This window comes from Venturia canescens, chromosome 9 (assembly GCF_019457755.1).
Source record: "Venturia canescens isolate UGA chromosome 9, ASM1945775v1, whole genome shotgun sequence".
Taxonomy (NCBI): Eukaryota; Metazoa; Arthropoda; class Insecta; order Hymenoptera; family Ichneumonidae; genus Venturia; species Venturia canescens.
In genome coordinates this window covers 20597075-20618988 of record NC_057429.1, presented here as the reverse complement: position 1 = coordinate 20618988, position 21914 = coordinate 20597075, and the positions used below count along the sequence as shown (strand labels likewise).

Genomic DNA, 21914 nt, shown 5'->3' with positions numbered 1-21914 from the left:
GTTAGAGTTATTTTTCCATTCCTGTTTTCCACATTTTTCTACAGCCCAACATAAATCTGTCGAGCAACGGTCCACCGTTTCACGAGAGCCACGAAAAAAATAAACAGAAAACCCAGAAAATAAATAGAGAGTGGCCCCGCAATTTGTATTCAATTCTCGTTGCATTGTCGAAATTCACGTGAAAGAGCCCTGAGAGAGCGCATCGTTGCGAAACACGCGAAAAAAGAAACGAAATGTCCTCCTTCAGATGGACACCGGTGACGTCGCGATACGTCGCTAATTCGAATTCTCAATAGTACATTTTTAGTCTTGTCACAAAAGAGGAGATTCCGCCGCGTGCAAAGGAATTTTTTCCCACTCTTTATAAAAATCGTCGAGCACACGAGACTTTCCGGGTTTCTTATTGTATCGAACGCAGGCTAATTTTTCAATAAGTTCTTTTTTATTGCTGATGGTGTTTCGTCGTACTAATAAACACGTCTTCATAAATAACGGAGCTTCTAGAATATATAAATACCCAATTTCCGGCGAATATACAATATTCTACAGTTATTACTATTTTTTTTCAACATTTAACATCCATCGTTAAAATTGTTCGAGCATGTTCGGTAACACATATTCGATTTTTCCTCGTTCTACACAATTTCCAGCTTCTTTTCCCCCGTGTAAATAATCTTATTCAATTATAAATATCTCAACAACTTTATCCTCGTATTTATAATTATTGTAACAATGATGCTCCGATTTCGATGACGATTTTCGAACGCGATTTCCATCATCATTTAAAAAGATTACTTTTTTCGAATGATCCCTTTTCGGGTCTGTATGAAAAGATTTGCAAATGAAAACGGACTTTCAAGTTTTTCAATTTCAGCTTTGGTTGATCAAAGCTTTTTTTGTCCAGCCTACTTTTTAATAACTAGAACAAACTAAATGATCGGAAGTGTTGCGTATAGAGATTGCCGCAAATGACTGGAATCGGATGAGGAAAATCGCGAGGAGCCTTAATCATCTTGTACTCGTACTCGCACCGCAGCAAGTATTTTGTTCCTCAATTTTTTTTCCATGACAAAATACATGCACCGGTGATATTGTTTGGGTTTTTACTTATTTACGGGCGTATGTGCTAACACGCACGGACACACACTCACAAGTCGTAATAACAAGACAATTTTTTCTTTTCAATCTCTAAACATCGACCGTTCAACAACATATAAATATTTATAAATATATTCCGTCGGCGCGTTTATTTTGTTCTCCCGTATAATCTATAGATTCAGTTCCTATACAGAGCATTCGCACAACAACGAAGTGTTCTATCCTTTCGGTGAACATTGGTAGAAAATTATTTTTTTATACAAATTCAAAAGTTTAAGAAGAAAAAATGGAGAATTTTTCTTTCTATATCACTAATTCTATAACGAAAAATGTCAATGTAATATAAAAAGTTATATTCTAATGTGAATACGGAATAAAAAAAATGTGAAAATCCAAAAAATTATCCACAGTTGAAAAAACAAAACCAATTTCTTGGTTTTCAATAATCTATCAGTCAAATTTAGAGAGTAGAAAAGAACAATTGGCCAAAAGATTAATATTTGAAAAACGAATAAAACGTTTATATAAAAAGTTTCAAATGAACGAATACGAAGTTCAATTGTTAGGTGTTCCAAACACTTGGCTAGAGGTTCCCTAGCGAGATTGCCTTATCCGCAGGGACGAAAATTTTTATACCAGGGACTCAACAAGACCCTGTATCGATGAGAGTCATTTTTGACTGGACAATAAAGGATGCGAATTCACGAGTCGATAGAGCGTCGTTATAATCCGCAATATTAGTGTTTATACAACATTCACCGTGATCGTTTGACAGCGATACCGATCGACGTATGAAAAACCTAACGACAGTCCCTAATAGATTTAGACGTCATTATTTGCTACCGATAAAATAGTCCGGCAGTTCTCCCATGCCGCGGATATGCGGGACCAAATAGATATATACGGAGCTCGGAGAGGGAAATTCGTACAAAGAATTCGCCTTTACCCAAACCGCCCTCCCGAATGACCCAATAAAAAATAAGGGCTAAAATATATCTCATTTCGGAATAAGGGTACAAAAAAAAAAGTGTCGGAACACAGACCTTAAGCCGAATGGGCCTACGAGGGCCGATAAGATCCCTTATTCGTACACGCAAGAATGTCACATTAAATTTACATCTTTCATGATGGCGGTCACAAGAGATTCAGGGTGAAGAAGTCTCGTTTATCATTTCTTTTATCCTTACTATACAACTAAATGGTAATTCATTTCCTACACGATACGTGACGTGATTTTTAGGCCGATAGAAAAGGTATTCACAACATTATGATTATAATTGCAATCCCGCATTTCGCATTACACATCATCCACGTGAACGTGTGCTATCCGCGTGTCAGTGCCAGATTCAAATTGTCACGAGAATTATAATTGAATAATGTTCGATGAGGTTCCATCAAATTTTCAATCTAATTTCTACACGCGCAGGTACGGCATGATAGTTATCGAGTGTCACGTAACGATTTATGAGACACCTGTCTTTTATATAATGTATAGAGGGTTATGCGAAATAGTACTTCTCTTCGTAATTCGAACTGAAAATAATTCAACTGGCCAGCAGTAGTATGATATATTGCAAAATGTTTGTTTCTCGATTAGATTCCTGGGCGGGGAGAAAATCGATCCACGTATAGGATAAAGATAAAACAGTATTTCACAGACACATTAATAATCGTTATTTTAAAGCTACGAACGCGTTTACGGAGAAAATGATTATTCTCACAATTCATCTCGTATAGTACATGTTACATATTATTATATGTATTTTGAATAATGCTTAGGGAGGTAGTTTGGCATCGTAAATTTGTATGATATTTAAAACTTTGATTGAATCTTGGAGGTTTTATAATCTCTGAATGTGAAATCGTCAAGGTACGTCGTAGAGGATTTTACGCCATTTTTTTCTCGTTATTTTGCACAAGAGGAACCGTTCGCATGAATATACAGTTTATATCGATGTTTCATACCGTTCTATCATATCTAATGTAACGTGAGGGACTCGACCGATAGAGACATTGACGCAGCGTGTCGATAACCGGCTTGCTGATCTCGATGTCTCAAAATCGGTTGAGTCGTCGTTCCGATCGACGACGAAGATGGAATTTCCTCGATCCTTTCCAAGTCGTTGGCCGCTCCCGCGCTGTTTTGCTTGCACAATCGTTGACCAGCTCGATTGATCGATTGCTGGGACGGCTGTTGTTCCGATATTATCGATGCTATTGTCAGCGGATCGTCCGCTCGGTCGAGACTGAATTGTCGCTTGAGAAAACGGCCGCTCGATCCCTTTCCTGTTTCAGTCACGAAAATGAGAAAAATTTTATCACTCGGGCCGACAACGTAATATAGTTTTTTGTCGGGAAAGATCGATTCACAGCGGGTCTCACCAGTGGACGAGAGATTGTATTCGTTGGGTGACAGGCATCGATAATGATTGTAAGGCGTGCTAAGATCGTCCTCGCCGATAACGCTGCCCCCGCTGGCGGCAGCGAGTCTTCGGTGCCGAGTTCGAAACGCTGACGAACCGCTTTGTAACGAGGTGAGAGAAGACGTCGAGGAGGCAGCGCCAAGAAGAGCAGCCGCAACTTCACTCGCCGAAACGGGAGTTCCGAGTATTTGATTGTCGGAGCAAATATTTTTCGTCATTCCCGTGGAACTCACGGCGCCATAAGGTTCGGGCGGACTTTTAACGATGTCGCGAAATATTTCCATCGCCGTTGTTGCCGCCTCGCTCGATATTGTCGTCAAATTTGAGGTATTTGTGTCGTCGTGGACCGAAACGAAAACTCGCTGTTTCCCTACGCATTTACCGCTTCCGGAAGCGGTCGTCTGCGAGACGTTCACCACCGAACGCGACGGTGAAGATGATTGCTCGCCCGTCCCAGAAGTGCTTACGATCGAACAACTCTGATCCCCGGAACTCTCGTCCTGTTCGATCGATATCGTACGTTCCTCTACGGATTGTTGCCCTTGTCCTATTTCCATTTCCGGTAGTGAATCGTTTCTGTTTGCCAAGTTTTCCAGTATTTCGCTCTCCTCCAATCTGTTTCGACATCATCAATTATTCCAAATAATTCAACTCTTCGTCCACACTATCCTTCATCATATCTTTGTATTCATAATTTTTAATTACCCATGATCCTCTCTGAAAATTCATCAATTCGGACAGCGTGAAACGAACAAAATTAATGTGAGTCAGCCTGTAGGAGACAAATCCGGAAAACCTTGAGTTTCCAATATTCTATTTAGATAATGCAATGGATTTTCTTAGAGAATAAATTTAATCAATGTACGGTATCGTTGAAAGTTATTATCAATGAAGATAATGTGCATACATTCGTGTAAATTTCAATCACAAGTTGATGAAAAAAAAAGATTCTAAGCGATGAAAAAACATATTTTAGATATTTACAGTTCCGCATGTATTCGATAATAAATATATTTAGTGGATATTCTTTGTACATAGAGGCGACTCTTGTATACATCGTTTAACGTTTGCTCATCGATTGGAAAAAAGTCAGGGGCGAGGACTCGCGAATAATGGAGCGTGTGTAAATCATCGTGGGGCGTCGTAAAAGAAGGGACGGAAAGAGACGGAGGATAAGTGAAACTCACCCGAGCGATGGAGGGGTCGGCAAATCTTTATCGAAGCCTTGTTTGCCAAGCAACCAGTACGTTGGCATTTTTCCTTTGCCCTTTATATCCGTTCGTCCACGATACTCGATGTGATAACCGCCAACCTCGTTCAAACGATTCCACGTTGCTTGGCTCAGATGTATACGCCACGGTGCTCCCGTTGATTCCATCCTCGAGGCTGTGTTTACCGTATCGCCAAATAGACAATATCTCGGCATCGTGAGCCCAACGACTCCGGCGCAACATGGCCCTAAAAATGTTCATTTTCCATGTTTACTCGATTGCGAACGGTCTGATAAAAAATATGAAACATTTAGTTATAAGCGAGAGAGAATACCGGTATGAAGTCCGATTCTGAGTCTCAATTGAGTCTTTGGCAAATGTTTGAGCTTGAATTTGCCACTCTGATGCAAAAGATCGAGCGCCATGGTGGCAATCTGGGAGGCATGGTCAGGAATCCTGACAGGACATCCGCCGACGACCATGTACGCGTCCCCGATAGTTTCGACTTTGTATACCGTGTAGGCGTTGATCGTTGCGTCGAAACACGTGTAAAGATCATTGAGGAGATCGACCACCTGAAAGGGCGTCGAATAAGCCGATATCGTTGTGAATCCGACTATGTCCGAAAAGTAAATCGTCACTTCTGCGAATTCTTCGGGATCCACCGGCATTCCGAGCTTCAGTTTCTCGGCAACGGTACTGGATTCGTTGAGGCGGATCAATTAACTTCGTGTTTCATACGTGACCATTGAACAATTTTACCAGGATGACAAGGTAAAAACTCACCTCGGAAGCATACGATTGAGAAGCTGCTCCGTTTTCTTTTTTTCCATGTCCAATTGTTCGGTACGTTCTCGTATAAGTTCCTCCAGATTGTTGGAATACTTTTCTAGCATTTGGAACATCGTATCGACGAAATTGACCTTTCTGATGACGAAAAAACGTTGAAAATATAAAGGCATTTTTTCAAACTGGACAAATACGCGCTTCGTTTTTCTTTACGAACGCTCCAGACTCACCTGCCGTGATTCAATTTCTTAAAGAGATCATGAACCGCGTTGAAATCCGGTCTCATATCAGCAGCTTCGGCCCAACATTGACGCATTATGTTGATCGCTTCGGGTGGCGCTGCCCCCTTGCTCACCGATGGTCTTATGAGAGGCGGTGGTTTTTTCACTTTTTCAATGATTTCTGCAATTCGTTTAATCTCATGAATGCGTTAAAAAATTAATGAAACGAATGAAACGTCGAGTTTTCAACTTTGAAATTGATATAAAAAAATCGATGCGTCACCTTCGGGCGTGAGAGCGAGCATGCAAAAAGGTTCTCCCCGAACAACGACTTCCTGCATTATTATCCCAAAGCTGTAAACGTCACCGGGCTGCGTGCCTCTTTTTTGGAGGTGAGGATGCCTCAGAAGCTCCGGAGCGGTCCACAAAAGATCTGAGTCAGGATGAATCAGCCAAAATTACATTCAATGTTGCCTCATCGATACCATGAGCGAATTTATTTCATTAGTCGTCCAGGAACTTATTGATTCAAAAAAAAAAATCAAACGATATTTCGTTATTCTGGACGTGAAGATATAAATAGAATGGAACCTCGAGCTGTTTTCGTCGGTGGGACGAGATTTTGTGCCTCATAAAATGCAGGTAATCCATAATCAGTGACCTTCAGGACCCAGCGAGCGTCGATTACGCAATTTCTCGATGTTAAGTATCCGTGAACACGAATTGGGCTGCTGTGAAGATACTTTATACCCTGGAGCATCAACATATTTATAGATTACATATCATTATGTAAAAATCTCATGCGGATCGATGGAACACGTAACAACGTATGAATTACCCGCACGAGATCCGTTAGCAGAGAGAGTCGGAAGGACCAATCGAGTTTTATCTCGTCCTGGACCAGAACATCCTCCAGAGATCCTCTCGAACAATATTCCGAAACTAAGCACGGCCTCGTCGGCTCTGTCAGACAACCGATGAGAGGGTTCAAATTTTCGTGTCTCAGTCCATGCACCTGTGAATGTCAAAAGGTTGAGCAACATTTTCAGTACTTTCTCCTCAAAGTCATTGACATCGGAGGTTCAATTTTGGAATAAAAATCAAGAATTCATAATTCAAAGGGTTTGGATTTCGTCTAAAAATTCTCGACGACTTGCCATAACTAACACATCCATTGCTTTGCTCTTGAGTTCAAAGGTGCCTTGTGACGGCAGTTCCTTAAGTTGAACGAGATCACCCTGAAACGAAAAACGAAAGTTTCGTCAACTTTCCTCGATGGGCGACGTCTTCGAGCCTATTTGTTATTTTCTCACGTTGTATCTGGCTCGGGGATCCTTGAAAATCGTATGCCTCGCCAGACTCCCCGTGCTAGCTTGGATCCCGTGATGGGTTTTCAACGAACCGACGCTACCCTGCAAGAGGTCCGGCTTCTCGACCTCCGGTCCTCCGAATTCTTGAAGCTGATGGAGCCAGCAGCAGAGCATCGCTTCTATGCCCTCGTCGACCTAATCGCACAATTTTCCTTCGGGATGAATACTCATTTTTCCGAAACGCAATCGTACGTGATTGAGAATTCGACTAATTCGAATTCGATACGAACAAAGTTCATTTAAAATGGAAAAATACGTTGAAATTTCGAAAAACATGAATGAATATTCGAGCACTTACGCGCCTGGAATCAGGCATTTGAGGAAAGACGAAATCGGACGCGGTCAATATTATTTTGTAGGGTCCCTTCGACATTCTTTTGTTCAACAAGTGTCTCCTGCAAGAATCACAAACACGATTACAGCGACGATAAAAATGAACGTTGGAGTAAAAATAGAATGAAAAATTACCGGATTAGCGCAACGGTTACGAGGATCATGAGAGCGAACAGCAAAGATCCCAAAACAATAGTGATTATGTGGGCTGCTCGCAATGGAATCAAGTCGGCTATGGAAACAAGAACGAAATGAAAAGCGCTAGAATAATACGATCAACGGTGGGGGAAGATTTTATTGAAAAAAGTTTTATTATTACTGTTGATTTGAACAGTACCGGCGCAGTCGTTTTCATCCTCGCAAAGTACGTCGGAGCTTTCCTCGTCTGCTAAATAATTATTGTCCATAAATGCCCGGAGCAGCAAACGTTCGTCGTGCTCGATCACCTGGAGTATGGGTTTCCAGGCGTTGGTCCGCCAAGCGAGAACCCCATAGGTGTACATCTTGTTGTTGTTCGTGTCGAGGGAAGAATTATCGTGTGTCAAAATATTGAGAGATTCGTTCAAATGTTCCAGGATATTTGGCTCCACGTAGATTTGTGTTCCATTGTAAATTCTCTCGAGATCGTACCTTTAATTTATTCGAAAAAATATCCCAAATTCAAAAATCATTGGGTTACGTGAAAAACGCATTAAAAAAAACTTTGAAAACCTGAAATAAATGATTCTTCGTATAGCTCGATATTGAAAAAAAAAAAAATCCAGGTCTTTTCGAAAATCCAACGAATTTGAAGCAACCGCAGAGCTAGAGGGAAAAATATAATTACCGTTGATCGAATGGTACGAGGGCGAGAAAATTTCTCGGCAGAACGAATTCCGGATTGATAAACGTTGGAAAGCGTTTATTATTCATTAGTTTCTCGGGCGTTTCAACGTCCGTGTGATTATTGAGCAAGGAAGATCTTGATTGTACGATTGTCGTATACGGATTCACGGAAGCTGGTAAAAATGGATTCGGCGTTTCCGGATGGACGAGCAGTACGATCGAATTTTTAGCGTTTATTTGCACGATTGCCCGCTTCGCAAATTCTTCGTCCTCCACCGGAAGACAGAGTACTATAACTGTGTAAAAAAAAAAAGCTCGACACTTTGTCATTCTTCGAATATCCACTTTCTCGATCAAGTCATTTTACCTCTGCAAGGGACCGTATGAAGAAGTTTGAGAGTTCCATGAATCTGTTTGTTCGTCCCGCGGTGAGGAAGAACGGTGTGGTGTCTCGGGACTATTCCAATGCTGCGGAGCGCACCGATCACAGATCGGTCGAGACTCGGCCATGGTTCGTGATCTACCGATCGTGTTTAAACAAATAAAAACAATGAAAAAATTTTTAGAATAAAATAAAATCAATTGCAAATGAAGAACGAAAAAGAAAATTCGTTTGAGAGTGTAATTGAAGAATTTACCGGTACTAACGACGGCGACGGTTTTCCACCGGAAGTGAAGAAATATTTCAGCGAGTGCCTGCGCGACTGCCGGTACCGATGGCGAAAGTCTGATTGTCGATGAGGGTTTGTTCTCTTCTATTATTCTCTGTAATTGCAATTACGAAGTAGAATATTCCGAGGGAGCGAGAGAAGTGTAAAAGAAAAGCAAGCAACGCTCTATATCGACTTCCTTCGCGCGATTGAACGCATCTTTTGTGCATCTTCCGCTTCGTCGCGACGTTGGTAAACGACTTTTTTTTCTCGTCAACCCCTGCTCGATTTTTATTATTAATTAAAGAGCGGGGAGCTCGTTTATTGATTAACGTTTTTTTCATCAAGTTTGCTCCATTTTTAGTATACATTAGTGATACAGCACATCGAGTTCATCATGAATCAAATTTCCAAGAAGTAATTAAAAACCGTTTATACCTACGAGGGTCGATCATTACAAATTTATCTCGACGATTCCTCAATTTTGATCATAATTTATTTAAGCTTTCCGAGGTAAAGAGACCACGAGTTTTTCGTTCATAATCGATTGCGCAAATGTAACGGTCACCGATCTTCCTTAACCAATTTACAAAATCATTACGAATTGATTTTAATATGTAATTCATGATTATCGACTGTATGCTCGATTAATTTTATTATGAGCTTCGTGAATTTTGTATTTTCGGTCTATTATTAACTTACCAATGGGCATGTCCAAGTGAGAAGAGGTTTATCCCAGAGGTGTGCGAGTCTGGCCGCGACCTCGCAGGTATTAGGATCGAGCGCGGCAATAAGGGCCTTCGTCGTTGCTTGGCCGAGAGCCTGAACGAGAACTCCGAGACCCCAAGATTTGCTCTCGCACGTAACTATATGTAAGAGATAGCCACGTGAAAATACTTTTTTCCACCCTAAAGTATCCAAGTTTGACCTACTTTGTGCCGTGCACGCATATGTGTCAGAAAAACGAGGGACGGAAATCGTTCAATTGGAAAACAGTCAGCGGCACGCTCTCATAAAGGCACAATGGGAAAATTCCATTTTATCATTTCGGTTACGTTATTCTTCCTGCTCTCGCATGAGATATTTCTTATTAGTTCTTAATTTAATATCTCTTTGAAAATATGTTGAAAACTTTGAAAATAACGATATTTCGTACCAAAAGATTGTGAATAAATGTTTCCTGAAAATTTTCTAACCTCCGTCGTACAAAAAAAAAGCTAGAATTTAACGCAGTTTCGAATAAATTCTATACTTTTACGGCACTAATATGGTTTTTACATAATATACATGAAAAAACAATGAAAAAACACATTTAGATTTGTAAACAGAGATACCGGGCCATGTACACGAAAGTTTGTTGTATTTCGTTGCGACCGCAATAACATTGGGAAATGTTATTGTCGCGGGAGCCAGGGGTGAGGTAAAGAATGTTTTCGCGGGAAATCAGGAACATGCACGCGCGCACAAAAATTATATCGAAAGAAAGAAAGAAAAAAAAAGACACTCACACGCGATATCGATTGCGTGAGAGTCAAAACAAGAACAACAGAAAACACGAGTATAGACGAATGTGACAAAGACGAGAGGAAGAGAACGAGAAAAAGAAAGCGCGGGGCAACGGGGTAGGGGGGAGGATCGGGAGAAGGAGAAATTGGCCGCGCTAACGAGATGCACGTCAACGTATATAGTTATATGGATGAAAAACGGTTTACCGCAATATACGAAAAATAGTTGATTGTTTGACTCACGTGATCTTTGTAGCATCCTGATAGAAATTTTGGCACTGTACGCAGAGAGAAAGGCTTGGATCTCGTTAGTGTCCGATTGGTCGTCACAATGATCGCCCAAAAAAACAAGAACATCAGCAGGAGCTCCGGTGGAATATAAATTTGAGGAACGTTTGATGACGGATGAGGATGGTAAGGAATAATAATGGTGATGATAAGATTGTAAACGATCGTACGATGGAGCAGAGGACGATGATAGAACGAGGTTTACCCAGGACCCGGAAACGAGGATCAAGACCACGAGGAGCCACCACCAATTATGGTGAAAACGGTCCCGGGCCATGGACCCTTTAACCTCGCTTCTGGCTTTTCGCGTTTTGTTTTTCTTATTGCGTTTACGGTTGTTCAATTATGTTGTTTTTATTTTCATCCGGCAATCGATATCCTCAAGATCCAATCGATTCTTCGTTTCTTCATTGTGATTATATGAAGAACGCACGCGCGCGCGTGCTTTTGTTGTTTTCTCACCGAGTACCTCGTAAACTTCACGAGAGATTTAAATCCGACGACCTCTAACCGGAGATTGAAAAAATGATAGTAATAGAGCAAATACGATATGAGACTTCCAATCGATATTCATCCCTGACCTATTTTATTTTCCTACTTTTATTCTCTCTCGTTACGTTTTTCCTTCTTTCACGACACACTCAATTATTTTTTATAGTACGCGCGGTTAACGTATCTCCTTCGGATCAATTTTGAGCCAACAATGACACACTCGAGCGCGCTTTTTCTGTTCGAACGATGTTTCTTTGCCCGCTCACGATATCGAACTGAAGTATTTCCGACGGTTGAGACTCTCGCTGGAACTGCCAGCATCCGCGAAAGCACGAGCAATGTCCCGGGAAAAGCAAAATTTACCCTTCTCCTGCTCCTCGTTTATATATACACACACTTCTGTATGACTCTTGCGCATCAGCCCTAGCGTCGAATCTTGAACAAGTATATATTCCGTACCCTTTCGCATGTGTACTTATAGACAACGTACAGATATATACGCGCGCATGAGATGTTGATCGGGGGATAAAGTGGATTTGCGAACCACTCGCGTGTTCCCCTTTCTTCTTTATGACCAAGTTTAAAAGATTGCGAAACTTTTGGATCCGTAAAATGAACTTCTTTTATTACTCTGTTATCCTCGTTATTATTGATTAAAGAAAAATATCGTTTCTTCCAACGCGAGAATGAAGTTTTATTACTATCTCTGTCCTGATTAGTTTTTCATTCCTATCTTCTTTCAGTTTCTTCATACATTCATTAAATCTCGATTTTTCGCCTGATTGGATTTATTCTCGTTAAAATATATGGGAAAATGGACTTTTTGAACTGTTGCGAAAAAAGTAAGGCAGTATTATTCATCATGCCGTTGTGGTTCATTGATGCAAAAACACGCTCATCATATGTTCCGTATTTAACTAAACTAACCTTGAAATTAACCTACAGAAACGGATTTTTTTTTTATGGGAACGTGGAAGGAAGTATTGGATATAAAAGTTGTAAGCATTGTGTAAAAAATAATTTGTTGTAATTCAATAGAATTTCATTTCAATAGTCTCGCCGTCTCACAAATTCAAAAGCTTAATTCATAAAGCTCAATTGTAAATAATATTTGATTTAAAACTCTTGCGCTACACAATTAACTCGATGAAATTAAAAAATAAAATATCAGCGGGCCATGGATACATAAAACTCTGTCATAACATACATTTTGTCATGTCATACATTTTGCAACATGTTTTCCGCATCAGCGAAAGTTAATTTTTTTTCATTCTATTTAATTGTCCTCTTTCAATTTTTTTCATACTTAGAATTCACTCTTTTCTTCTTTATATTTCTGTATCGTTATAATCGTGTCTGCGACGATATAGTTCAGGAACAATGTGCCTGGAATGTAACCCTCTCAGTCCCTCCTCTCAGATTTTAAAATTCAAGCGCTTTTGGACGTGTCTTCACATATACGTAAGCCGCAATTAGCACAAAAATTGCAACTAAAGTAGGCAAAACAACTGTGAAGACTCGCTGTTTGTTTTCCATGAACTCTTTTTTTCTCTCCTTCTTCTGCTTGTTTGTCTCTTTCGTTTTACCTTTCAGTTGGCGCATCTCTGACACCGCTGAAAGCAAAGTAATTTTGTCATTTTCATATTTCACTACATATTGAGGAATACAAATGGCTTGTGAAATTTTCATATTGCACAGAGAGAGAGAGAGAGAGAGAGACACACATGAGCAACAGAACCACCGGTGTATTGCGGAGATTGAAATTAAATAGTTGTGAGTGTAATGAGAAAATGAGAATGTATGTGGCACATGAGGCATAGGATATTTAATGTAATTAACCTAATGCGATGTGTAATTTAAAAATAAATCAACATGTGGGATCGACAAATAATGAACACTGTCAGCAAAACGGCCAATATGGATTGTTATTTTCTTACGACTAATACTTTCATTTTAGAAATATTACAGGGAATACAATTTTATTAATGTTACCAGTCATTCTGGTAATGCCATAGTTTAAGTATTTTGTTTACCTTATTTTTATGACCGGCTCAATAAAAAAATTATCGAAGCTGAAAAGTTAGGACAGTGATAAACCGACGGTTCGAGTAATCTGGAGCGAATTGTGACACGTAAGCCCGAACTGAGACGTCACCTGTGGAAGAAATCATGGTTTCGCCGTCGTCATCCCCACTTTCTCTTTCGACACTACGAAACTTGTTCAATAGACGCAACACATATACTTTTATTTTATAAGAGATATATGGAACATTTGCTGACGACAGTTTTAAATAAGTAATTAAAAATGATTAATTTCTATCATATTTTGGAAGAAGGACCGATTCTAGAACCATCATTTGAATCCATATAAATACGTTTTGATTTGAACTTCGCATATCCCTTTTTAATCTTTGCGCGAGCGATGAAGATGATATCAATTGATCGACCAAACATATCGATTGCTTGCAATAATCGATTGAAAAAAAAATGCACGCTGTCGCCGCATAACGCGCCGGTGGCGCTTTTTGTCGTCACAACCAACTCGTTCCAGGTTCAGTCGTCATACTTCGCAGAGCCTGACCACGGTTTGTCGGTCTTTCCCGAAAAAAATTGGAAACAATACCTACCGAGCGTCATCGACAAACGGGATAAAACTAATGTTTTCTTTGAAAACAAATAATTGATCGTATCGATTGTTGAATATCTCACACGGGATTTTTTGGAAAAAAAAATCATGATTTACAAAACTGAGTATAAATCTTCGGTTTAGAGGTTATGCAGATTGTACTCGTATCGAGCTATAACATACTCCATAAATACAATTAATATTATAATTAAATATTATCTCTCGAGTGTTAAATATACAATAATCGATCGAGAGATGGATCCTCGGTTACATCGGAGATCGGATATGGAAGATGATGAACCGATAACCGATGAAACTTCCAATTTCACAACTGTCAATTCCGTTTCGCCAAACTCTCAAGTACGGAATTCTGATTAACAGGATAAAAAAATCAACATTTTTGCGCAATGATGAAAGTACAATAAAATACGGGAATGAAAAAAAAAAACTGGTTTGCAATTTTAGATAGTGGAATGGATCAACGAATGCTCCGTCAATCCCATCGAAGCGATAAAGCTTACAAATCTTGCAAAGATTCAAGAAGTCCTAGTGAACAAAGAAACACATTTGTTGGGCGAACTCCTTGGAGAAGTGCTACAATTTTCATTGGACAGAAGTGCAGAAGTCAGGAAATTTATAACTGGTTTTATCGAAGACACCGGGTATGTATGTCAACACTGTATTACTGTTTCTGAATCATTGAAACAAATGAAGATGTTGAAAATTTTTGCAGAGTCAAGCAGCCGGAAACAATACCAGGAATGGTACAGACCCTTTCGAGATTAGTAGCGGATGATGCTCCTGTTGTAGCAAAAAGGGCTTTGAGAGCAAGCGGCAGAATAATAAGATCAGCTTTAAAATGGATAGCCAGTGTTCCTCTAGTAACTACAGAGATGGAAACATCATGGACGCAACTTAGCAATCTCAAAGTACAAATAATAAACATGATAGACAGCGATAATGATGGGTAAAAAATTTTCTTTTTTTTATATGGAACAATTTATTGGAAAATATTGATTATTTCTTTGTTGCAGCATACGAACGCAGGCTGTCAAATTTTTGGAAGGTGTTGTTCTCCTTCAAACTTATCCGGATGCTGACACACCCAAAAAACCTGATGATTTTTCTCTCGAGGATGTTCCGCTCACCCTGAAAATAGCAAGACGTAGAAAACTCGAGGAAGAGGCTAATCACGTTATGAATTTGTTGGTCAAATTTCACGGTTCGCCTCACGTGAGCAGTCTCAATTTGATGACTTGTATGGGATCGTTGGCGCTAATCGCTAAAATGAGACCGCAGTTTATGCCGTCTGTCATTCAAGGTAACTGGATAATTTATAATGAAAATAAATTTGAAGAAACTGAACACGCTCTTGGCTAACGCGTATCGTCAACAATTCGTAGCTCTTCAAAAACTACAAAATGATTTGCCACCAACCTTGTCCGATTCTCAAGTGACAAGCGTCCAAAAGCATTTAAAATTGACGCTACTGGGTTTGATGAAACATCCAGCAAGCATAGAATTTGCCTCGTCGATAGCAAAACAATTGACTCAACTTGGAGCCAAAGAACAAGATATTCTCAAGGCTTATCCGAAACCCGAGGATATTCGTCGCTTGAAGAAACGTCAGCAGGAACAGGCTGCTGCAACTGCTGCGAAAAGAGCGAAACTCGAGACCATCGTTCCTGTCGAAGATCCCGAGCCTTTGCCGACTCCGGTTCCTCCACCAAAACCTCCGGAATTGATCGAACTCTCGGAGAATTTCATTGCAGAAAGATTAAGTGTTGAGATCGCCTCCGAGCTCGTTATGGATAGTATGGTAATTTTATCGAGCGATATTAGTTTTTTTTTTTTTCTTGGATGATTCGCAATTGAAAAATTGAAATAATTTTGTTTCAGGCCTGGGTTCCGGATACAATGACTTCGATATTCGCTCGTGAATATCAGCCAACCGCAACAGCGGATATAAACGTGCAACGCCAGATCATAAGTAAATTATTAGCGGCACAAATAAAACAAGCGAAAGCGAAAAAAACGAAAAAAGACGCGAAAGAGGACGACGCTTTGATGGAGGATTTGATACAAAATCCAAGTATCACAGTGGCGGAGGCGAAGCGAGAACGAAAACGTGAGAAAGATCGTGAAAAGGAGAAGGAGGCCAAGGCTTCATTAGAGGCACACGAGAAATCATTGGTGAAGGCGAGAAATCGTTTGAAAGCGTTGAAATTATCGGAAATAACAAAGCCGTTGGCCCGTGAGACAAAAGAGAAAATGTTGTTGATGGCGGTAAATAGGATACTTCGAGCTGAAAAAAGCGCAGTTTACGGTGGAGTCGCGATGGTGAGATCAAAAATTTTAACGACACTCGCGGCAACATTCAACCCCTACATCAAAGAAGCCGTATTGCGTTATATCACGGATGACATGAGAACCCGTTTGGATTTAGCTATGGGTTGGTTGTACGAAGAATACGCTTTGCTTCAAGGTTTTCAAAGAAGAACAACACTCTGCAAGAAACCTCGTGAAGCTCCCCATCAAGCATATAATTTTTTACTTTGCACTCTTGTCTCGGCGATTGATCTGATCCAGGGTAAGGATCGTGATCCTCTTTTGTCACGACTTTATCTCGAAGCTCCGCTCATCACGGAGGATGCGGTAGAAGCCTTGAAGGCTTTGTCATCCGATGATGTTCGCGGTTTTGCTCCGCTGCAACTTCTCAGAGAAATGGTCGTGCGAAGGCCTACAAAACAATTGATTTTTTTGAATGTTTTGCTTTGTCACACCGGACACGAGATCGCTGCGATAAGGGAGGCTGCGATTGAGCTCGTTGTTCAACTTTATGCCCGTAACGATCTTAGTAAACTCATTGAAGAATACGCTGTTCTTTATTTGGGATTCTTGAGACAGCCGAAACCACCAGAAATCGTGTTTGGTCAGGACCGTGGACGGCCGCAGGTCGAGGAGGTCTGGAGTGAATCGACGACCCGGGCTTGCTTGGGATTGTATTTGGCTCTATTACCCGAACATCAGGATCTTATTCACGAATTGGCTAGAGTTTACACTTCCATGGGTGCTGATGTGAAACGAATCGTTCTCAGGCTCGTCGAAGCTCCGGTCAGATCTCTAGGCATGGCCAGCCCCCAATTGCTCGCCCTCGTCGAGAATTGTCCCAAAGGTGCCGAAACACTCGTCACCAGGATCATTCATATTCTCACTGACAAATCGCCTCCGAGTGCCGAATTGGTCTCCAGAGTTCGAGAACTCTATCAAACTCGCGTTTCCGACGTTAGATTCCTTATTCCTGTACTGAATGGCTTAACCAAGAAAGAGGTCACTGCTGCTCTACCCAAACTCATCAAACTCAATCCCATAGTCGTTAAGGAGGTGTTCAATCGGTTACTCGGTAATCATAACAACGAGGCGAATGTTGGCCCTCATACTTCGCCGCTCACTCCTGCTGAGCTGCTCATAGCTCTTCATAACATTGACTCGACCAAAGCTGAATTGAAGACTGTTATCAAAGGTTCGTCACTTCGATTATACAACAATTTCTTCCAAATCGTTCGGATTTACTTATATTCTCGTTTTATCTTTCAGCAACGTCTCTTTGTTTTGCCGACAAACATGCATTTACACAAGAAACTTTGGCGGTTGTGATGCAGCATTTGATGGATTTGACGCCGTTGCCAACGTTATTTATGCGAACCGTTATACAGAGTTTAGCCCTTTATCCGCGTCTGAGTGGTTTCGTTATGAATATACTGCAACGTTTGATTCTCAAGCAGGTGTGGAAACAACCAAAAGTTTGGGAGGGTTTCGTCAAGTGTTGCGAACGAACGCAACCGCAAAGTTTTCAGGTGATACTTCAATTACCGACAACCCAATTAGCAGATGCCTTGAAAATGGCTCCAGGTTTGAAAGCACCGTTGTTGGCGCATATCGATTCATTCGCTGAAAATCAAGTAAGTCCAGTCAAAAAAAATTCATTTTTCATCATCTCTCAATTCATTAGATTTGGTTCCGATTACAATGACTTTACGATGATTTACAGAAGGCTCACATTTCCCAATCAATAATGGACGTGATTCAAGGAAAACTTCCGATCGACATGCACGACGATTTTGATATTGCCCCAGCCGGCGATTATCCTTTGGAAACAAAGATGGAAACAATGGACGCCGAAATTGCGGAGCCTGCCCCGCCAGGTTTAGATTGAAAGGAAACCAAGTGACGAAAAAAGTCAAATTGGCTCCACTACTTCGTATTTTTCTATTGTTTCGCTTATGAACCTATGGGACGATTAACAAATTTACGAAACAAAACCGAAAATGGATTCGTCAATGGTTTTTGGACACGCGGACAAGACGACTCAAATCTCTGGTTTATTATTTTTTATCCTCCGACACTATTGCCCTAACCTTCGAAATAACTTATTCGAAGAATTCTCGAAGATTACAACACACGAAAACTTGAAAAAAAATATATAGATATGTATATATATACATTTATATTCGTGACTTTGATATTCGTATCGAATACCGAACCTAGGAACAGCCCGTAATCAACCGAAATCGACTCCGGTGTCTAAAAGATCTCTCAGCATGAACGAAGCCTTCTTTGGAAGTATTCTAAAAAAATTTATAATAGGAATAAATTACTCAAAATATAGGAATTGGGATGCGTGGATAATTGTCTATTCTTATATTTACCTCAATATGTGGCCAAGATATAAAAGATATCCGGGGACGCTGAATTCTGCATAATTACGTCTCACACCGTTCAATATCATTCTTGCTGCATCAGTCGCAGGCATCGTGCCAAAATAGCTTGGTATTCTATACCCAAAAAGGGACATAAAAATTTTCATAATAAAGCAAATTGATAAGAAATTACTAAATTGCTCAATCGTCAGCGTCATTACCGGTTCATTGTTTAAATGAAGAATTTAATAAATTGAAAAGACAACTCTGGAGGGTACCTTAAACGAATGTCTTTAGCTGCCTCGGCTCCAACGATGAATGGATACACGTGTACGAGTGTCATTATAATATTGCTGTTCGATTGGCGAAATTCAGTGTGCAACGATTCGGCAAAACCTTGAACGGCAAACTGAGCCGTTGAAATTGGGACTCTTCCTCCGATATTTGTACCCCCTGAAAGACCAGCTACCGACGACAAGGCGACAATATGTCCACGCCCAGCGCGTTGCATGCCCGGTAGAACTGAATCTAAAAGCTAAGAAAATACAAATTATGGATAAAGTTTCAATATTCGCACTTTTAAAAGAAAATTTATTCCCTCTTTGATACAAATAGAAAAAGAGTTTACAAACCCAAAAATGGCTGAGAACTGAAACTTCTAAAGTTCGTTTGACTTCTGGTGCTTCCTGGATGAGGGCTCTTGGGCTCGGAACACCGCAACAATGAAGAACCATTGTTACATCACCACCCATCTCCAATCTTATGGACTCCACAGTGCGACGTACCTGAATAATTCCTTATTTCAAAATTAATTTGGATCAAAATTTATACCTTGTATATATCTGTCGCAGCCTTAGAATGCAATAGTAATTGATTACTCCTTTTCTATTTATCTTTTTGGATTAAGTAAATTTTTTCTGGATTTTAAGTCTATTGAAAACCCACCTGTACTTGGTCCGTCACATCGCATATAAATGCCTTTGCCATGCCAACGTGAGAACGTCTCACAGTTGAACAGCAATTATTTGCGTTGATATCAATGCATGCAACGGAAACACCCAGTTGTGATAATTGAATGGCAATTTCTCTACCAACTCCGCGTCCAGCGCCAACAACCTATGAGGAAGGAAATCAATTTTGTGATTGACAAAGTATAGTTGTAACTAACATTTGCTGATTAGTTGAGGCAAATCAGAGGATACGGATCAATGAAAATTCATTCTTCGTAATAAGTGTATTAGATTGGAGAAGTAAAAATTCTGTAATCATTTTCAATCCGATTATCATTCTGTCCGTATACCCGCATTGTGACGGGCCTCAAATAATCATTTACAGAATTAGATTTTTCAGAAATCTTACCATTGCGAGCTCTCCGCTAAGATTTTTTAGCGCAGGAGGTCTGAATGTTTGGTACAGCGCTACTAAAATCGCAAACCATACTCCAAATAGTACCGTCACAAGGTCTAGCGCCAAAATCACCAATGAATAAAGTCTTAAAAACATCTCCGGAGGTTTGAAAGCCTTGAACGGTTCCTATTGAATGACAATTACTGATTATCTTTTTTTTTTTCTCAACAATAAGTGTTTCTATGTATATAAACCTTACCATTGGTTACTCTTCTTTTACAAGTGCGAAAAATTGACAAAATTTTCAAATAATTTCTTTGAGGGTATGGAAATACTTCGGGCTAACGTGCGCACTAACAGTCGAGCAACGAGAACTTGAAGTCATAATGTAAAAAATTACATAGACAAATACACGTACCTTTTTATCTAACAACACTTGTTGAACCCCGACCGTTACAAATATATGATACACACAGTCAAAATTAGTGTGTATCTGTACCCTGTATATTCGATACTTTTTTATCAAAACAATTTCACTTCAGAGATAACGAAAAAAAAAAACAATTTCTCGCACGAGAGCCTAACGTCCAACGGTATGGTTTTTTGTTTTTATTCAAAATTTCACTGTTGGTTATATTGTCACAGAGACTCTCTAGCAGTCTCCATGATTATATTTTCGGCATCATCAAAAAACAACAACTTTTTTGGGTTATAGCCCCAAGGCAATCATCTTCATCATCAACGGGCTCGCCGGATCTCGTACACAACCCACCGTGTTTACCCGAGACTGGCTGTAAAGTTTAACGAGCGCGAAATTTGAAAATATTGCTGCTCAGTCGGCAAGTAATCAATCGTTTTTAGTGACTATCGATAAGACGATGAGTCGCCTCTCATTTGCATATCAAATGCGTGCGTGTACACAGACATGCGCGCAGACGTCCATGGAAGAATAGAAAAATACCATTAGACGTGCATTAGACTCTCTTTCTCTCTTGATCACACTATAATGGAAGTGCGCGTTCCATTACCATCTATAGTTCAATGATCATAGCAGTGAAAGAGTCGTACAGATTGCACCACCATCGGCCTCAGCAGCTCTTTAATTGTCGTCTGAAATTTGAATAACGACTGTTCTCTTCTCTCGACGTGTCGTTGAATCGTCATGCCCTCACTTTGTAAAAAAAAGTACTCGGACGATTGTAAAATTAAATTTTATCACAAAATTAAGGATTCTTATCCATCAGTCCAAAAATAAAGAAATAATGAACATTTGGACCTACAATTTATCGATAATTTATTCATTCAGTCTAATAACCTCGACGAGTAATTGTGTGATGAATTATTTTGTCCTATGAACGCGTTGAGAAAAGCTGCACGACGATTCCTGTTCACAGAGCCATTTAAAAATTCCCAAAATTTACAAATTCCCGACATACATAAAATAATTTTCATTTTACAAAGTATAAACGGCTTTGTTACGTGCTTCTGATTTCCGTTTCAATACAATGATTAATATGAATAATGTTGAGGCGAGAACCGCAGTCGCTCGGCTCGGAAGCTAAGTCGTTGGTCGAATGTCACTTGAGCGTGGCTTTTAATTGGGCATTTGAATATTTCAACGGCTGAGCATGCATTCCTCTTCGTGCTTCGGTTCGGCGGTGAGGAAAAATTTACTTAAAAATTGGTGGTGAGTCGGGGTGTTATGTATACGCGTGTATATGTTTTGTACGTCAGAGAATGCGGTTTTGGCATGTTTCCAAAAAAAAGTGAAAGGGTATCTCGATGTCCTAGAATCAGCTCTACGTGTTCAAGTGTTGTCCACACGTATACGTATCGGTGAATAAAGCGAATAGACGTTCCCATGCGGACGCGTACGTCGAAAAATAAATAATATTATGAGCGATTCGAAATAATTTGCAGTTCGATGCTAAATTTTCTTTTATCTCGGTAACCCATTCTTCCACAGAATTTTCAATATTTTCATACCAACACGAGGGGAAAGCTTATTTGAATAATATTTTATGAGAGATTTGTTC

General features: G+C 40.0%; 3 protein-coding genes across 6 annotated transcripts; 1 reads left to right on the top strand and 2 right to left on the bottom strand.

The window, feature by feature from the left end:
• Positions 1-420: 420 nt before the first annotated feature.
• Positions 421-11545, bottom strand: LOC122415607 (retinal guanylyl cyclase 2). 3 transcript variants are annotated; one of them, XM_043427878.1, is made up of 20 exons: positions 10669-11534; positions 9623-9786; positions 8909-9035; positions 8638-8790; positions 8272-8566; positions 7765-8075; positions 7581-7677; positions 7411-7507; positions 7056-7247; positions 6900-6980; positions 6581-6757; positions 6334-6493; positions 6026-6175; positions 5752-5923; positions 5519-5659; positions 5067-5431; positions 4709-4979; positions 4227-4238; positions 3481-4136; positions 421-3384 (listed from the first exon to the last, which is right to left on the bottom strand). In XM_043427878.1, the coding sequence occupies exons 1-20, from the start codon at positions 10988-10990 to the stop codon at positions 3077-3079; spliced, it is 4251 nt and encodes a 1416-aa protein (XP_043283813.1). In that variant the 5' UTR covers positions 10991-11534; the 3' UTR covers positions 421-3076. The 3 variants fall into 3 exon arrangements, with proteins under 3 accessions (XP_043283813.1, XP_043283814.1, XP_043283815.1); XM_043427879.1 differs by having other exon boundaries at positions 7783-8075; XM_043427880.1 differs by lacking the exon at positions 421-3384 and having other exon boundaries at positions 3748-4136; positions 4227-4293; positions 10669-11545.
• Positions 11546-13757: 2212 nt separating this feature from the next.
• Positions 13758-18515, top strand: Sym (symplekin). Its single transcript, XM_043427881.1, has 8 exons — positions 13758-14191; positions 14297-14493; positions 14565-14798; positions 14866-15152; positions 15235-15650; positions 15731-17354; positions 17429-17793; positions 17883-18515. Exons 1-8 carry the CDS (start codon positions 14087-14089, stop codon positions 18045-18047), a joined length of 3393 nt encoding a protein of 1130 aa, XP_043283816.1. The 5' UTR covers positions 13758-14086; the 3' UTR covers positions 18048-18515.
• LOC122415609 (17-beta-hydroxysteroid dehydrogenase 13-like) lies at positions 18176-20649 on the bottom strand. Of its 2 annotated transcripts, none has more exons than XM_043427883.1 (7): positions 20297-20649; positions 19891-20064; positions 19477-19647; positions 19164-19316; positions 18810-19066; positions 18541-18666; positions 18176-18459 (listed from the first exon to the last, which is right to left on the bottom strand). In XM_043427883.1, the coding sequence occupies exons 2-7, from the start codon at positions 20032-20034 to the stop codon at positions 18393-18395; spliced, it is 918 nt and encodes a 305-aa protein (XP_043283818.1). In that variant the 5' UTR covers positions 20035-20064; positions 20297-20649; the 3' UTR covers positions 18176-18392. The 2 variants fall into 2 exon arrangements, with proteins under 2 accessions (XP_043283818.1, XP_043283817.1); XM_043427882.1 differs by lacking the exon at positions 20297-20649 and adding an exon at positions 20138-20282.
• Between the last annotated feature and the right edge of the window lie 1265 nt (positions 20650-21914).

Bases quoted from the DNA above. Each gene is read 5' to 3' on its own strand.
- Sym (XM_043427881.1), top strand. From the start codon at position 14,087: ATGGATCCTCGGTTACATCGGAGATCGGATATGGAAGATGATGAACCG. The intron at 14,799-14,865 runs GTAAAAAATTTT...TCTTTGTTGCAG, and splicing joins ATAGACAGCGATAATGATGG to CATACGAACGCAGGCTGTCA. The intron at 17,355-17,428 runs GTTCGTCACTTC...TTTATCTTTCAG, and splicing joins ATTGAAGACTGTTATCAAAG to CAACGTCTCTTTGTTTTGCC.
- LOC122415607 (XM_043427878.1), bottom strand. From the start codon at position 10,990: ATGGCCCGGGACCGTTTTCACCATAATTGGTGGTGGCTCCTCGTGGTC. The intron at 8,791-8,908 runs GTAAATTCTTCA...CACGATCGGTAG, and splicing joins CGTCGCCGTCGTTAGTACCG to ATCACGAACCATGGCCGAGT. The intron at 8,076-8,271 runs GTAATTATATTT...AATAAATTAAAG, and splicing joins CTCGTACCATTCGATCAACG to GTACGATCTCGAGAGAATTT.
- LOC122415609 (XM_043427882.1), bottom strand. The intron at 19,317-19,476 runs GTGGGTTTTCAA...GGAATTATTCAG, and splicing joins ATGTGACGGACCAAGTACAG to GTACGTCGCACTGTGGAGTC. The intron at 19,067-19,163 runs GTTTGTAAACTC...GTATTTTCTTAG, and splicing joins CAGTTCTCAGCCATTTTTGG to CTTTTAGATTCAGTTCTACC.